General features: G+C 39.1%; 1 protein-coding gene across 3 annotated transcripts in view; it reads right to left on the reverse strand.

The window, feature by feature from the left end:
- Window positions 1-245: 245 nt before the first annotated feature.
- The window catches only part of nrf1 (nuclear respiratory factor 1), a 31,746-nt gene continuing 13,703 nt past the window's right edge, over window positions 246-18,288 (reverse strand). For all 3 annotated transcript variants that reach the window (XM_033976309.2, XM_033976308.2, XM_055225758.1), the window contains exons 7-12: window positions 16,628-16,786; window positions 15,938-16,153; window positions 15,215-15,313; window positions 14,803-14,963; window positions 10,538-10,659; window positions 246-3,406 (exon numbers count right to left, since the gene is read on the reverse strand). In XM_033976309.2, the coding sequence (XP_033832200.1) occupies window positions 3,246-3,406; window positions 10,538-10,659; window positions 14,803-14,963; window positions 15,215-15,313; window positions 15,938-16,153; window positions 16,628-16,786 (918 nt within the window). In that variant the 3' untranslated portion in view covers window positions 246-3,245. The remainder of the gene's footprint in view (window positions 3,407-10,537; window positions 10,660-14,802; window positions 14,964-15,214; window positions 15,314-15,937; window positions 16,154-16,627; window positions 16,787-18,288) is intronic.

Here is an 18,288-nt window from a genome sequence, read left to right on the forward strand (position 1 = left end):
CGTCAAACTAAACTGAAGGACTATGAACACAAGGCTCCTGAAAATGCGCTGTTTAAATTCTCCATTTTGTATTTTTTCTTAAGTTTTCCATTTTAAAACCTTATTGACCATGTTTGCTAATGTTTGCGTCGCGTTTCCATGGTAACTGCTGAACGTTCCACCATTGAGAAACACGTAGAACAGCCCCCAGCGTGACCTTAATGCAAAATATGGATAAAACGATAAAATACCCCCCAAAAAAACTTGTGAACAGCAGCCGTTTTATTGGTCATTTTGAAGTACACACAATGAAGAAGTGAATATAGCTGCACTACGAGAAGCCGACTTAACCCACACGAGTTAACGTTGTCGATAGATCCAGTCACTGTTTGTACCTGGTCGAAGCAAGTGGCATACGAGTCATGATACAAAGAACGTTTATCAGCGCTGCTCCTTGCCATGCACTTACTCAAATTTGGTACAAAATGGCCGCCAGAAGATCATTTGAAAGAATCGGTGTTACAAACGTAGAGATCCTGAGATTTCACAAAATGGGCCATAAGTGAATGTACAGGAAATGTATGGAAAAAGATGCAAAAATAGTTTAGTTGCTGTACATTGAAGAAATTAAAGGTTCACCATGTAACTTTTCGGGAGCTTGGACCCCCTCACATAGCTTCCACCTTGAATGTTTCATAGTATAGCATTAAGCTGATCTCTCTCCATTGAGGCAAATAGGAGACGCCACGATAATGAATAAATGAAATATATATTATGTTTAATGCCATACTGCGTAACATTCCAGGCAAAGCAATAATTTAGTGCTATGGAGACAAGCAGGTAGAGGATCTGGTACCAAGAAAGTTACATAGTGTCTCTTTAAGGAGTGGTTTTACATACGCAAAGCAGGAAATGTGATTGTGGTAGTCAACATACATAAAAAACAAAAAAAAATGGTACCACAAAAGACTACTTCACAATATGGCGGTGGCTTTCCTCCTGGGATTTTTGGTTTGCTTTGCAGCCAAGTAAAGTTAAGGAAATAAATATTTAATGCTCAAGTTCACAGAGAGTTAAAATAAAAAAAATGAAATAATAAAAAGACATTAAAATCAAGCGGGACACGATCACAGCGTTGTTTACTATGTACAGAACTTATGAACACTTTAAAATATATCCAACATTATGTCACATTGTACACAGCGGTTGGGAAAACAGTGGGTGGAACCAGAGATTGTAAAAGGATTAGAAGACTAGAGTGGACTTTTCCATGATCGCCATAGTAACTGATGACCGGCACAGTGGCGGCCATGTTGGGACTGTACTCCAGTTGTAAACAAACCTGCACTTTCACTTGCAAACAGTTTTTATCCAAGTTCGTTTCATCAACTTTTGTATTTGTGCTTTGTCTAATGAATCTTTTCAATGGTCAAAAGTCCTCAAAATGGCGCCCGTAACAGGAAAAAGTGAATCGCTATGAGAAAACATTTGATGATTATGGATAGAGATACTGCATGATAACTGGAGAATTTTAGTAGGAACATAGCACCTATGTTATGTCAATGTAAATAAATAAAATAAATGTAAACTTTATATTGAAATGGGTTTGATTTAATAGAGCAGGTCACATAATATAGGTCAGGTCGTCTTATTGTCAGTGTAAATTTGAAACTTTAAGTGTCAAGTATGTTTTATCCTTGTTTATGGTTAATGTCCCTTATCTCTATCCCTAATTACAAGGACTACAGAAAACTTCTTTCTACAGAGCTGTGCAGTCATGTTTTCTGCAGATATCCCTCCGTATTAAAGTGTTAAAATAAAGCTTTGTTTGTATTTTTTAGGCAGCAGATTGACCAAACAAAATATCGGACCGTGCTGGAGATTTAAGGCCGATAGCTGATACGCTAAAAAGGCCAAATATCGGTCCAATATATCAGCCGATATTTGAGGAAGGCAATACCGGGAACGACCTCACGGAAAGAAGGCAGCTTATTTGTATCTTATTAATGTTCATATCTTGACTTACCCAATAGCAAAATTAAAATATCAGGATCACGCAGACTGGGTCAATCCGAGCATTTTAAGACCAAAATGACGAGCCTGACAGCAGCATTTACAGAGATGGGGAAAAAATGTATCATGATCTTAAATGTGTTTTAGTCAAAGGAATAATCCATTCTGTCATAGGCACTTTAAATAATTTTTCCAATCAGCATCAAAAAGTGATAGCACCATTCAAAAATACATACTTTTATGAGACTTTAAACCAGAAGTCTATTTTGGCCTTACACTTTTTGATTTACTTAATATTTTTGCTGTCGTTGTAGCTCTGCCTTTTGGAACTCTCCAGCACTTGGCCCATTTTAGTCCAAGCAGAATGTAAACATATGATGGATTTTGTCCCAACCATAATCATTTGTGTTACCCATTTTTGTTAAGCTTGTTTTTAGAATTAAAAAATGACACCCTGGACAACCACCAGTCTCCTCTCTTAAAGGGGAAACTCTGGTATTGTAAATTGTAGAGCTGTAGTCCTTCAGTCATTTAGTTGCGCAATCAGTCGATAGTGTCTAAATCTCGCCACACACAGCAGGATTTTCAGTCTATTTTTTTAAACGTTGGCCAAGAAACGCAGACTACAGACACGAGGAGAATCGGATAAGACTGCAACGGGATACGGCAGTGAAGAGACCGCACACCGCAAGCTAAAAATTGTGAATTGTCAGCTGTTTCCTGTCTACAGTAAAACGACTAAACGCTCCAAAGATCAGAGCATTACACTTCTGCTTTAGAAACAAGTCTAAAGGTGATTAATAAAGTCGGGTTTAAATTATTTTCGCCTTTTCCTGAGTTTATATCTTGCGCCTCTGTGCCCGTCACTCCGTCTTTCTCTGATGCCTTTTTATTCGTTGTTACCGTGGTGATGTTTTACGACAGAGCAGCTCACAAAAATCGCATTTGAGGCTCCTAAATCGCGTCACTGAAGTCCCTGAAGTTGGAGAGAAGCAAATCGGGGCCTAAATTGATCCTGCAGTGTGTGGCGGGCTTTAGTCAAATACTTTTTTTTTAATATACATAGTTGATTTTGCATGAACGTGTGTGCAGTTTTAGTCTTGCGAGTGCAGTTTTGGTTCGCTACATGGTCAGACACAGAGATGTTTAATAAAGAGTTTTAGCTGAGCCCCCTTTTTAGTAAACGTTCAGCAGGGCAGTCCACTCTAGCGTTCAATCCCCCCTCTCTCTGTACGGGACTTTAGGAGCGTGTATCACTGCTCTAAGGTCACGACCTCCACAGCCTGCCCGTCCAGCGTCACAGTGTTGTCGATCCGAGTCGCCACCGGAGCCATGGCGACCTGCACCGGCCGATTACCCTGCGCCAAACTGGTCACTACGGTCTGGTACATGCTGACGGGGATCTGCACCAAACCTGGAAAAGAGGAGGATTATATTAAAATGTGATGAAATACTGGAACTAGGGCAGTACAGTGTATCACAAAAATATCGATATCACAATATTCACTAACAAAATAATCGGTAAGTTGAGAAAACAGCACAGAGTTCCCTATTTTGAGCATTTTTTGGAAGTAAAATGGGCAAAAAGATGTATTTATTTCCTTATTAACATACAATATACATTATCCCAGACACTTGATTCTCTGTCATGGTGCTCACATTTCTGCAACAGTAGCAGAAATGTGAGAACTATATGGAAAGAACTGCATGAAACTATCCTAGACAGTTATTCCTGTGTCTTGGTGCAATAATCGTATCATGGGCGGGGCTAAAAATTTGAACTAAAACATGTTTCTGACTCACGGTTTGAAATGAGGTTCAGTTTTAGCATCAACCAAACCCAGATACTTTTCCCACTGAGAACCTCCAACTCTTCACACTTTACACTTTCTGATCTATGTTATATTGTTTCCTCATCACAAACATGTTTAACACACAAAACCTGCACATTTAGGCTTCTCTCAAACTGAAAACACTCTGTTCCACCTTGTGATGTCATGCGATAAAACAGGAAGTTAAACTCCACACACCTTCTCTAGAATCATTTGGATAATTTCAGCCAATCTCTACTGAACTAAAGGCAAAAGGTAACGATTAAAAACTTGAAAACTACTGCTTCATGACATCACAAGGTGGAACAGAGCATTTTGAGCTTTGGAGATGTGGACAGACTAATAATAAAGAGTTACTCAAACATGTGTGAATGAAACAAAACACAACTCCAGGTCTGTTTCTGAGGAGGTAACAGCGTTAGAACATGGCTAAAAACCTCACTAGAGTCCATTTTGTGTAACGTAGGACTTTTAACAATGGTGCATCTCATGAGCAGGTCGATCTTCCCCCATCCACAGCTGTGTGTTGCCTGAGGGATTAAAGCGGAGGTCACGTGGGCCCTGCTCCTCCCGACAAGCTGTCAGTGTCAGATACAGGGGTCAGCGGAGGGGAAGGGATGAGAGTACGGCCAATCGCAAACTCACAAGAAATAGGCTTTACTTTAATAAACTTACAGTCAGAGTTTGGTGAATGGATTGGCTTTGTACTGACTCAGCTTCTAGTGTTTGTACAGTATTTGCAAAGTTCTATAAAACAGTATTATTTTATACAACTAAATATGATATCATCTTCAAGTCAAAGCTTTTAAACTTTTTACCATCTAAACACATCGCAAAAATCAAAGGTAAACTTAGGCTTGTCACCATAAGGTATTTAGAAGTTCAATATATCGCTGAAGTAAATATAGACGATAAACGACAATATTGAAACTAATTTATGCCACTGATACAACAACTCAAGAGGAGATTTAAACCACAAAAACTATTCTAAAACTACAATACTGAGAAAAATTATGAGCTGCAATAAATAAACAGCAGAATGAAACACTTTAGTTCTTAGTTTGTATCTGTAATGAGTCATAGATGTTATTAATTCAACGTTTTACAGCTTAAATCTTATAATATAGCCATAAATAAACAAACATTACCCTGTGGTGCAAAGAAAAATTACACGAGAATAAATATTGAACCCAAAAAAATGATAACAGGCCTAGGTATACTGTGTAAACCAGACTTGGAGAGACTTATCCATGCATTTGTCTCCAGTAGGTTAGGTACTGTAATGGTTTGCTCACTTCAGTACATCCAAAACGCTGCTGCTCAGGTCCCGACTAGAACCAGGAAGTACGAGCACATAAGTCTTGTGTTTTCTGCAGCTCAAACCCGATTGTGACACTAAGTAAAAGGCTTGACATCATACAGTGTTTAGATCTTATGTGATCTTATGATAGATCTGAAATAAATCCACATCTAAAACTATTCAAAAATCCAAAATGACGTCCTGTTGATGCAAACTTAAAACGTGTATTCCAGGGCGACAGTTGGTAGAGTGAGTTCGAACGCCACTCTCGACGTGAACATCATTGGTAAAACGTTCAGATCCACTGACCCACAGGTTGGCGGCACGATTCCAGCTCCCACAAATGAACGCTGCTGCTGTGTCCTCGAGCGAAACACTTAACCCACCTCGCCCCCAGTGTCTGCGTACACTGGTGTATGAACGTGTGTGCGAATGTGTGAGTGTTTCCTTGATGTAAAGTGCTTTGAGTGCCTCGAAGGTGGAAAAGCGCTGTATAAAATGTTTTGATGCTAGTACTTTAATATCGATTAGCGTCTGTGGACTGCGTAGTGATTATTTTTGGACAACATTAAGACTAACCACCATTTAAAAAGTTGCATACATACATTTTATTATTATAGCACTTTACATTTATAAATCTAGGCGGAAAATTACCTCTGTTTTGTTTACTTATTCAGTAAAAAACAACTTAAAAACAACGCTTTTTATTAGAAATGGAAGTCCCTGTCAGTTTGTCCCCACTTACCATGGCATGTCCAGGTTAAATGTAATCACACTCGCCCTGATTACTGAGGAGGGAACGCCGGCACATTAAAGTACGACTACAAACTCGAGCACCATTCACATGCGAGGGGGAGAGCCCGGTGCATTGTGGGTAGGGGAGGGAGCGGAGGGCCCTACACAAACCAATCATTGTGTGAGTCTGGGCACTTAAAAGAGCACTCCACTCCAAAGCAGCACTACAGTGATTAGCTAAGGTCAATAGTGAGAAGGACTGTGTCTGTGCTGTTTAAGTGACAGACAAATGACTTGATTATTACAGAAAAGATAATCTGGATTAGAGCAACTATAATTAGATTAATCGCAATTGAATCAGAGTTAGAGTTTGAATGGACAAAATGATCAAATCGAAAAGGCTGCAGTTGTTTTGGTAATATCATTTCTTCTGTAAACAACATTTTCTGTCGAGATTGGGTCTTTACACTACGTAGTTTAGGGTGCTACAAAATACATGTTATGATATTAGACCCAAAATGTACACTCTGAACTAGTGCAGCTTGTAATTGTTAGTTTTAAAAGTGAAACTAGTAAATAAGAAGTTTAAAGAAGACATACTGTGCTTGTGTCTGCTCTATAGTTATAATCTATGACACTCGTGGATCATTATGTTAGAATTTGCACATTTAAAATCACAATATTCATCTAAAACGACTTCATTAAAGAAACGAGTTTGCTGACTTCCTGCAATATCCAACAGGAGCTGGCGTCGCCGTAAACGTCATCGCAACAAAACACCGCATGCTGTTAGCGCCCCCTGTGGGTAGCTGCACATCACACTAGCGAGCAGCCGATCTTTTTTTTTTTGAATTTGTGTCAAAATGACTACGCAACGCTGCCAAATCCTACGTGTATCACCGATTAAGAAACTAAAATTGAAGAACGAAGTAAGTACGACACAGTGGGTGTGTGCTGGCGGTGAAAGCGGGGGTTGATCGGCAAAATGGCGTCTTAAAAATAAGCGATTAAAACTCAAACATGAATCACTCCAAAAATAATTTCAGAAGGATGAGATGAGAAGGAAACAACTACAGTGATCGCTCGCTATATCGCGGTTCACTTTTCACGGTCTCGCTGTTTTGCGTATTTTTCCGGTGCAATTCTACATGCTTTTTTTACAGAGTATGAACGTGCATTGTGCTCTTTGTCCTGATTGGCTGTTGGACTGTAGATCATTGTCCATCAGTCTCCTCCGTGCCGTGTCTCTTGTACAGTACAGAATGTGTTCAGACAAATCTACATAAACGTTGGATCTCAGTGTGACTCTGAAGTGCTGTACGTTTGCAATTTGTTTTCTCCCCGACAAAACCCACAATGTCGATGAAACGTTCTGCACCGACAAAGACGCCTACGAAGGTTTGAACTTTGAGAGAGTTTAAACGAGAGAGAAATGTGAGAAAATGTTAACGCCTGTGTGAGAAAAGTGTATAAAGTGTGTGGTGAGGGGTTTTACAGCCATTCTATGGAAACAGAGGGTTAAAATCATACTTTGCAACATTTTCATGGAGACAGAAAAGTTTTACATCATTCTGTGAAAGATTATAGCCAAAGGAACAAGCAGGAGGATTCTCTCTTCCAGGACAAATATAATAAGATTCAGAAGTCAGGTTTGTGGAGATGCAAGCCCACTCAAGAGTAACAACGCAAAAGAACATGCTGTTTTTCCGTTTTTTTGGCAGAACTAAAAAGTTATACTGCAACTTTAATATAACTGAAATTACTGTCCAGTTTTTGACCTTTATACCTTTATATTTACACCTACAAATACCTTTATATTTACAGTTTAAGTAAATTGCGCACTTTGCTAATTGCCTGAACGATGATCTCTTAATGGAGGAGGTCAGGTGTTTAGGAGGTCTCTTTGGGATCGACACAGGTTTTAGCATAAATATTTAAAAAAGGCTAAAATGTAAAGAAAACTGTAATGAGGAATTGACAGCCTGATAGAAGGAGCTATTGATTCTGTATTGATGGTTCAGACATTACATCCAGCGAGTGAGAATTACCTCGTTCATCAATGTATGGACTTAGGAGAGATCACTCTACACCGCTGATCAAAGGACAAACTGATCCCTGCGACGGGATTTCACAAACGATTGATTGAAGCCGCTCTATATTATTTATTCAAAGTGCTTTAAATGATTTTTTTTTAAAAGTATTGAGTAACTGCAAGACTAAAATGCAAGTACCGTGGATATAAAAGTGAAATAAAGAGCGCTTGACTAAACAGGGCTGAGCAAATGCTAGCTAGCTGCGTCTCAAAGCTAACAGTTCATTTTTATTCAAATAAAAAAACATCAAATAAACAACCGAAATTCAAATTAACTAAAATAAACACTATGCAATTACTTTTATATGCCGGATACTTCAGTTTGTGGTGTTGTTTTAATATTTATTATGCCTCAAAATTAGCATTAGCATTAGCACTGAGACACAAACTCTGGTGAAGTATTAATTTTATTTGTGTAGTATTCAACATGTTGTCAGTGACATCCACCCACAGCTCTCTGTCCACTGCTTCATCTTTAAATATTTATTAATTTTACCGTGACTTGGGAAAAAAACTCATAGAGATAAAAGACAGGAACAGGAAGTAGCGACGCTAACAGTGAAGTTCCTGGGCGTTGTTGTGCAGAGCGCTTATATGGGATTATAAATATGTAATTGGCAACTCCATTTATATTCAAAGCATAAATATAAACTAAGCAAGTGTTTATATTTGAGAGAATATTTTGAACTGTTACGTTAAAGTCACACTATGTAAGTACTGTATTAGTATTAGTATTATTGCTTTGCTGGCAATTTTCCACGATATGGCATTAGACGTATCCATTTTGCATTTAGTTAATTAAAAGGTGTATATATTGTAAAAGAAAAATAAAATAAAAAAACAACAACAAAAAATAGAAAAACATGTAACTTGTCCTGGCGGTGTCACCTGCACGTCTCCATACATAAATATATAGACAAGTTTAACGCCATGCTGTGGAACATTCCAAGCAAAGCGGTAACATGTCCATGGGCGACAAGCAGGTGACGCACTGCCCGACAAAGAAGTTACATACTACACCTAATTAATATACGAAGTACATCCATTTTAGTACACGTATGTAGAGGTCTGAAGTACAGGGTCAGCAGGTCTTATTTGTTTGTCTATGTGCTTCTAATTAAAGCCAATTTACTTGATTTTTACCGACTTAAAAACGTTTTTCTAGGAGCTTATAAGCACTTTTCACAACTTTACGAAGCCAGACTAGAGTTTTACGTAGAATATCAGCAGTACACGAGCATTACTTCCTGGTTCGCGGATGATAAAAATGCTTTATAATGACCCCACGAGCTCCTTGTACAATATATTTATACTGCTAAGAGCCAAATTTGACTTTATTACATGAAAGAAACCAGGTACAGCCCTTTTAACGATCAGTCCTCTATCAAAAGTACCACGCCGCCGCTGCTCCGCTATATAAATATGCCTAAACTAGAGGTGCAGCAGTGAAGCACCATCTGCCCCATCAGCACACAGCAGATTAAAGGGGCCTCCTCCAGTGTGACTGAAGAGGCTTATTCTGCTACATTAATTACATCGTATTAGCTCAAGTCTTCAGTTTCTTATCAGCGGTTACAGTAGTACACGGCGAGTAATTGAAACGTGAACATGAATGGATTTTTGCAGAGATATGAACCGTTATCCATCAACTAACGCTAAATATCTTTCCATAAAATAAACCAGTACACAATTTCAAAACTTAATAACAAAGTCAAGTCGCGTATCGAACAAAGATACAGAACTTTACTGAACTAAAGCAAAAGATACAGATGTGATTGAACCTTTGATGAGGCTCTGCTACAGCGAAACACGACGAGAAGTACAGCCCCGTCTTGATGTGCTTTAATGGAGCCCATATAGAGCTGTATTAAATGAGGTAAAACACTTTGGAAACCACCGAGTACAATAGAACAAGTCTGATTAATATATCTGATCAGTTTGTAATACATTTGTGTGAGGGAAGTGTAAAGAGACTTGATGTACGATAAAACTCTGTTAAGAAATTGACACTTTTGACTCGAAATCCCTGTTAAACTTTTTTTTTCATGATTTAACCAAATACTTTCTTTCTTTTTAATATTTTCAATGGAGGTGGAGCTGCATTTTTAATAATTTTAAACAGGTTTAACATCGTATGAATATGAAATACCAGGGCAAGTTTTTATTATTTGTATTACTGTATTTGTATGTGTTGTAACATTGGGAACTACTCATTTTTTCCTTTTTTTTCCCTTTTCTTTTGCGACAAGTTGGTGACAGACTGCCCTACAAAGAAGTTACATAATGCACCTTTAATATACGTATTTTAGTAAATATATGCAGAAGTCTAATGTACAAGGTCACCAGGTCTTAGACAAAATAAGACCGCAGTATTTTGTTAATATCACAATGACCAATATGTACAATATCTATTTGCTTTTAATTATGTGGCCAGTATTCCCCATTACATTTTTATAATTAACCTGCAGTTTTTTGAATGCAGAGTATAAAAAAACATCTCAAACACTGTATCCTCGCTAAAATAAACTTCAAAGTGGATGTATGTTCTGTTATTTTGATGTAAACTTGATGGTTTCGGTGTTGTACCTGTGGCATCCTGGACTCCGGCTAACGCTCCAACCGCGGCTGCCGTCTCCGCCAGGACGATCTGCCCTCCGCCCTGCAACGTCGCCTCCGCTAAAGTGGCCACGGCGTGAGCAGCTGCCTCACTGTAAACAAACAACATATTAATATTATTTTTAACATCTTATATATATATTTTTTATAACTTTTTGTCGTTTTGTCAACCTAAACATATTAAATAAATTACCTTCAACTTATATTTGCACAGATACGGCAACGAATGTTTATTATCTCATGAGCGCAAACACATTTACACATTCATACATCAGTGTGTGAAACTGAAACTGGATGTTAAATGGTGAAGTGTCTTGCCCAAGGACACAATGACAACAGAACAAAAGTACAGTTGTGGAGATATATAAATATAACCGTCACCTTTTGGGTTAAAGGGTGAACAGTTCTACAGACTGAGCTAATGCCTCCTCACAGTTTGATGTTGAAAAAATACATCTCTTGGCTCGCCTATCCACAGACCTGAACTGTAATTAGTTGGTGAGAGTAGCTCAGTTTGTAGAGTGTTTGTTCCCTGAGCTGAATCTGAGTTTGAATCCCGCTCTCGATATAAATCACTGGTTGAGCCATAAGATCCCGTGATCCACAGGTTGGAGGTGCGATTCCAGGTCCTACAGATGAACGATGCTGTTGTTGTGTCATTGGGCAAGACACTTAACCGACCTCGCCCCAAATGTCTGCGTTCCTACGTTCCTTGTTGTAAAGCGCTTTGAGTGACCTGCAGGTGGAAAAGCGCTATATAAAAATGTGACCATGACCATTTACCAACTTGGCCTTAAGGAGTCACCTTATTGTCTCCATGGAGATCGAATTATTTAATGTCATACTGCAGAACATTGCAAGGAAAAGCAAGAACTTCACCATGGAACCGAGCAGGTGGAACACAAACCAGCACAAAAATGATACAGCGCCCCTTTGACCATCAGGGGCGCCAATATTGGATAAATTATAGTATTTTCTGCTTCTGAATTATGGTTTCTACGGTAAATTGTCACATTTTTATATAGCGCTTTTCCACCTTCAACTAAATTATACTACAAAATCAGCTTTAGAGAAGATATTACAGATAAAATTAGTAATATCATAAGGCTTTCCAAAAACAGAAGTGTCGAGGAGACAGGAGAAAGGATTTGTTTTTGTCAAAGTTGGTTAAAAATGATGGTTAAAAAAACGCTCAAAATGTGTATATTTTTGCAGATTTTTTGGCATTTTTTAGATCTACCATGTGTGTAGATCTAAAACAGTGTCAATCTAGCTGCACAGTTACAAACCAGTACATTGTGCCACTCCCAAACAAATTGAAATATATGCATCTGGAAGGGCATCTGGCATAAACAGCAGTATAGTCTGGTAAACAGTCACATTTTTATATGGGTTTTTCCACGTTCAAGTCACTCAAATCGCTTTACGACAGGGAACCACTCACCGATTCAGACACATTTTTATACACAAATGTGCGCAGACGCTGGGGGCGAGTTGGATTAAGTGTCTTGCCTGAGGACACAACAACAGCATTCGTCTGTGGGAGCTGGAATCGCACCGCCGACCTTCAGATCAGTGGACAAACGCTCCACCGACTGAGCCACTGTCCTCGTATTGCGCCGTCTCTACACCTTTAAGTCCAAACTGGCACATCTACAGACATTAAAGTGTACTGTCCCTGTCGAACAAATAGGCTAAATAAATAATCCGTGTGCCGTTCTTGCTAGCATGCGCTGGCACACAGATATAAAGGCTTATTAGGAGCGTGGGGTGAAGAGGTAGAGCCGTAAGAAGCTTTCCTGTCTGGACTTAAGGAGAATCTGTTACATCTCCTAAAGGCCAGGTGCCCCACTCTGAACAAAGCACATTGATTGATTTGACTGAGGACTGGACTTAGCTCTGCCTCTTACACTTCAACCTCTTAATAATGTTACTAATAAAACTGGAATATGTGCTTTCAAAATGACATCCAAGTACGTCAAAACACATGTAAAGCTGCTAGTTGCATTCATAGTAAAGTAATTGGCTGCAAACAGTAATAAAAAAGCTCGTACCTTTTGTATTTGAGCAAAACTGGTCTTGTTCTGACAGAGATTTACTGCAAAAACAGCTCTTTATTTCAAATTAACTCTGATGTGTACTATCTGTGTCTAATTTTACAGTCAGAGTATCAGGAAATGAGTGTTAGCATGTTAATTGTTGTTAGCATGATCATCACGGCAAACTGCTTTAGTCTGAAAGTTGTAAAAAGTGCTTTTAAACTCATCGTGGTGAGTAATTAGGATGTTCTGAATGCGTAAGGGAAGTGAGGTAAGGAGTAACTTTGGACCACTGTAAACTGTTTAAAGTTTAAAGTGAATTATTTCTGTTTTTCGTGTTTTTAAGAATAAAACAACTGGCAGCGAAAAGTGGTTAACTCATGTTTAACACAGTGTAGCATTTTGTTTTAGTATCATTATTTCTATTATATTGTTTTGTATATTTTATTATTATTAGGGTTGTTAAAAGGATCAAAAATCAGATAGTAATCGATACTACAACCAGTATCGAAAATAGATTAATTTAACAAGTATCAATATTGAAAAAATCTCCCATTAACAAGACAAAATTTGATCTTTCTTGAGCAGTTTTAGAGTAACACTGATGTATGACTGTGTGAGCTTTGAGTGACTTTAAGGTGGAAAAGTGCTGTGTAAAAATTGTTTATCACATTTAATTCAACAAAAAAATGTGTCAGCAGATAATTCTCTACAAACCTGAGGCAATTTTGTCTAATAAAATCCGGTCCAATTCCTACCAGTGCCAAACCAACTATTTGAATCTGTGAAGATGTAAGAGGAAAAATGTGAAAAGAGAGAGTGGAGAGGAATGAGAGAGAGAAGAGGAGAGAGAGGAAAGAGAGTGAGAGGGGTCAGAGAGGAGAGAGAGGGGAGAGAGAGAGAAGAGAGAGAGGAAAGAGAGTGAGAGGGGTCAGAGAGGAGAGAGGGGGGGGATGAGAGAGTGGGAGAGAGAAAGGAGGAGAGGAGAGAGAGAGGGGGGAAAGAGGAGGGAGAGAGGAAGGAAAGGGGAGGAGAAGAGGAGAGGGGGCAGAGGAGAGTGAGAGGAGAGACACAGCAGGGAGAGAGAGGAGGAAGAGAGGAGACAGAGGACAGGGAGGGTAGAGAAAGAGGAGGGGGAGGACTCAGGTGGGTGCAGGTAACAAGTCTCAGAGGACTGCACCTGACTGGAATATTTGTGGTAATAATTGTGCATCTCCTCGTCAGCTAATGAAATAACTCACACACAAACTGAAGAGAGTGTGTGTGTGTGTGTGCGTGCGGGGGGGAGGGGGGTGTATGTGTGTGTGTATGTGTGCTCGTGCTTTTGTAAGACTGAGAACACTGGGAGCACTGTCTGGCCAATAGACTTCCATTGACAAGAAAGAGCAGTTATTTCTGTCTTTAAATATCAGACTGCATATTTGGATTTACAAAGATAAACGCATCTCGATAATAAAGCAGTCAATTCTGCGCCTGAAAAAATGTTTCTTAGCTCAGACTTATTCAAATCAACTTTTGAAAGCTGTGTTATGTTTGCTTCTCATTTACCCTCTCAGAGTCGTATTTGGAGCGATCCGTACATGATTGAGCGATCTTTAATCACTTATTTTCAAGGCTCCATTTTGCTGATCAACCTCCGTTTTCAGAGTCACCGTCACACGCCCACTGTGACGTACTTATTCCTTTCTCCAATTTTACTTTCTTAATCGGTGATACTTGTAGGATTCGGCAGCACTGCATTGTCATTTTCCATAGGAGGATTTAAAATGTTCTTTAAGACTACGCTTTTCCCCTGATTTTTTAAACATTTTGTTCATTGTAAACCATAATATTGACAAAAAACAACTTAATAATCGACACAGGACTATTGGCTTCCAGTTTAAATCAGTTCCCATCTGCCCCTTTACGGACGACGTCACAACAAAACACCAGAATGCTACAGTTCATGTTTAAAATTGTGGCAAAATGGCTACGCATTGTTATTGAACCATATGCGTATCATAGTTTTGAGAAAAATATAATACATCAACCATAAAAGTAAGTAGAGAGCAGTGGGCGTGTGAAGATATAGGTGAAGAACACTCAAACATACATTTTATGGAGGTTACGATGAGAGAAAATCACTATAACATAGATAAAAGTTGATTTTGCAGTCTAACTTTGTATATATACTTTATTTTATACTTGGATATTGACCTGTTGAGCGCCATAGTAACAGTAGCTCCGGGCTGGATCTCCTGTCCTGCCGCCACCGCCGCAGCTTCGGCCAAAGACGCCACGGCCTGCGTCGCCTCTGAGGCCTGAGTCGTCTGGATTGTCATTTCTCCTCCCTGAAGAGTCGCCCAGCTCTGCTCCACCTCAAACACACAAACACAACACAGTTTAACTAGTCTGGCACTCTGTGTATGAGCAGCTTTAGGGAAAACACAATACAATAAAACTGCAAAAAGATCCTTATTTTTGAAGTTGAAAAGTACATTTGAATTACATTTGTGGAGATAAAATTGTGAGCCTGTTCCTGTATTATTTCTTTCATTGTGGCATTAATTAATCTCAAGCTTTTAAATCAGCAAATATATAAAGGTGCATTCATTAAATTATGTGTTACCTCCCCATCAGTGACCGTGGAGTAGTTGACTTGTGCGACTGTGACTCCAGGAAGCTCCGAGGCGTCTGCCAGAGTGGCCACCGTGTGCCCTGTGCCGACCTGCAGGAAGAACAAATACATGAGATACAAAATTATAGATTGATTGATTGTAAATAAATAAATAAATAAATATAAATAAATATAAAAAAATAATAATAAATACATGTAAAAAAAATAGTAATAATAAATGGTATGAATAATAATAATAAAATAAAAAATAATAAAATAATAAGATAAAAAAAAAAAAGATAATAGTAATAATAAATGGTTAAAGAAATAAAAAACAGCCTTAACAGCTCAATGATAAATCCAAAAATAAAACCTAAACTGTAATTTGGATGATCGCCGTTAGCAAAAGCAGAGGCCAATATCCTCAGAAAACAAAATATCCATGAAGTCTTATCATTTTTTATTTTACAATAGTTCAGTATGGCCGATAATTAAAGCAACACTATGTAACTTTCAGGATGTGTCACGGCTGCACGATTCCATGGAAATATAAAGTTAAAGCCATACTTTGAAACAATCTCCATAAAGATAGATACATTATATGCTATGTCGATGATTATAGCTGAAGGAACAACATTTCCATGGAAACAGACATGAGGAAGCCCTTCTCCAGGCCAAATAAGAGTCAGGTTTGTGGAGATGCGAGCCCGTTTTTCCCTCTTGATTGTTCAGTACCTGGATGAGCGACACAGTTCCATCTGGGTTATTGATAGTTTGGACCACAGTCTGGGAGGGCACCAGGTGTGCTATGCTCTGGGCGGTGGGCAGGTGTGCGTGCGTCGCCGTGGGAGTGGTCACTTGTTGATCTTCAAACGCGTACAGCAGGTCCTCACGCCCGTGCTGCTTGTAACAGTTTTTAACGATTGTGCGGAGAGCCTGCGTCCACGAGACCTTCAGGAGACACAGGATACAGAAGGTTAGTCAGGACATTTATACCAGGACTGGGACTAGGATTATTACAAACAGATTATTTCTATTGTACACTGAGATTTGTTAAAGAACATTTTTAACCAAATAAAAGTTGGAATATAGAGACTGAAGGGTTTTATTATTGAGTTTAACACACACTCACTTAGTCCACTTTAAACAGTGTAATTATTGCCCAAAAAACACATTTAAAACTGAAAATTATAGTTCTTGTCGTCATTATTTACCACATTGTTGGTTTGCCCCCAGTAAAAAAAAAAAATACTATATATATTTTTGGAATGTCTATGGAAAAACTATACTTCTGGAACATCATGGTGTGCAGTCAAGGTTGAAATCCATTTGTGAGTTTATTGCTGTAATTAAAAAAGAAGAAAAACTACCCCCTCTCCTTTCCTCTCTTCTCTCCTCCCCTTTCTCCTCCTCCTCTCCTCTCACCCTCTGTTTCTGCTCCTCTGTTCGCACGTCGCTTCGGACATTGGCCCAGGGGATGTCTTCGGGCCACCACACTGGCTTACAGCTTTCCTTCCCCCAGCCCGGCTTCCCTCTGCCCGTCGAGTACTTCAACATCTCCGGGATAAACGCTCGCAACTGGGCCTGAAGAGGAGACACAGAGGAAGCACGTGTTAAAGAGAATGAAACTACAGGCGAGACAGAATATTACAGTGGAAAACAGTTCTAGTTCGTACAATTTCACACACATATTGATACACCGGTTCACACAGACACTGGGGAGAGGTGGGTTAAGTGTCTTGCCCAAGGACACAACGTATTCAATTGTGGGAGATAGATTCGCATCGCCAACTTTTACCAATGATGTTCAACTCAAAACCTCACCAAACGCCTCTAGTTGGATGCATTAACATTTAAATGCAGATGCTTGAAACTTGTTGTGCAGCAAATTCACCAAAAATTCAAATATTTTTTTTTAACTCTAAACCTAAAACATGCTCAAAAACACGTTGAGGAAACACTGGACTAGCCTAGACGCACGCCAATCCACAGACTTTGCATGTAAACCAGACGGCTCTATTTTTGTATAGCTGCACAAGTAGTTCCGGCAACAGTTAATCACAGTTCTATATCACTACGCTGTGAGCATCACCATAGCAACAGGTAAAATGAACTACGGTTAGGAGGGACTAGCTTAAAAAAAACAGAAATAACTGATACTTTAACATTAATAGGCAGATAAAAGGTCAGATTTTCACTGTTTTCAGTTGGTGGGAGTAAGATATAAACAGATTAAACAACAAGGAGCAGGAGTTACACTGTTTTATCACACGCTGCAGATACATGATACACAGTGACTTTCTTATACTCCACATAACAGTTATTAAAATAGTCCAGGGTTATTTTAGCTGTCGACTCATTCACAATTCTTCTGATCAATCATTATAACCCTAATTAAACATTTTATTTCAGTGCGTCCTACCAGACACACACTGCTTTTGTCCTTGAGCAGGAGCTGTGCATTGATCAGACGCAGAAATAGTCCGACACCGCAAATAGAAGCAGGTGTTTCCAAAGTAAGAGCGCGCTAATGTTTCAAAATAAAAGCCTGCCGTTTATGCTAATGGTTATTTTCAGACCAATCTATGGCTCTGGCTCCGGTCTGAAGTGACACAGACACAACACCAACTTTAAATCATCCTCCCTCCAGCTGTCAGCGTCCAGACTCCAGACAACACGAGGAGTCGACTCGATGTGATCGGCACCACACTGGTTTGTCCTTAAAGCGCACGTGTCACGCTGTTTTATGATGTTTCCTCATCACAAACAGACCTGGAGTTGTGTTTTGTTTCATTCACACATGCTTAAACACACTGTTCCACCTTGTGATGTCATCATGTGGTAATACAGGAAGTGCTCCGCTGTGATTTTAAACTCCACACACCTTCACTAGAATCATTTAGATAATTTCAGCCTGGAAGTGCAAATCTCTACAGAACTAAAAAATAAAGGGTTGCTGTTAACTTGAAAACTACCACTTCATGACATCACAAGGTTAAACAGAGGATTTTGAGCCTTGCAGATGTAGACAGACTAAGCACATCTCACAATCTGTTCTTATACAAGTTCGAGAAGGAGTAGGAAGA

Source organism: Periophthalmus magnuspinnatus, chromosome 12 (assembly GCF_009829125.3).
Source record: "Periophthalmus magnuspinnatus isolate fPerMag1 chromosome 12, fPerMag1.2.pri, whole genome shotgun sequence".
Taxonomy (NCBI): domain Eukaryota; kingdom Metazoa; phylum Chordata; class Actinopteri; order Gobiiformes; family Gobiidae; genus Periophthalmus; species Periophthalmus magnuspinnatus.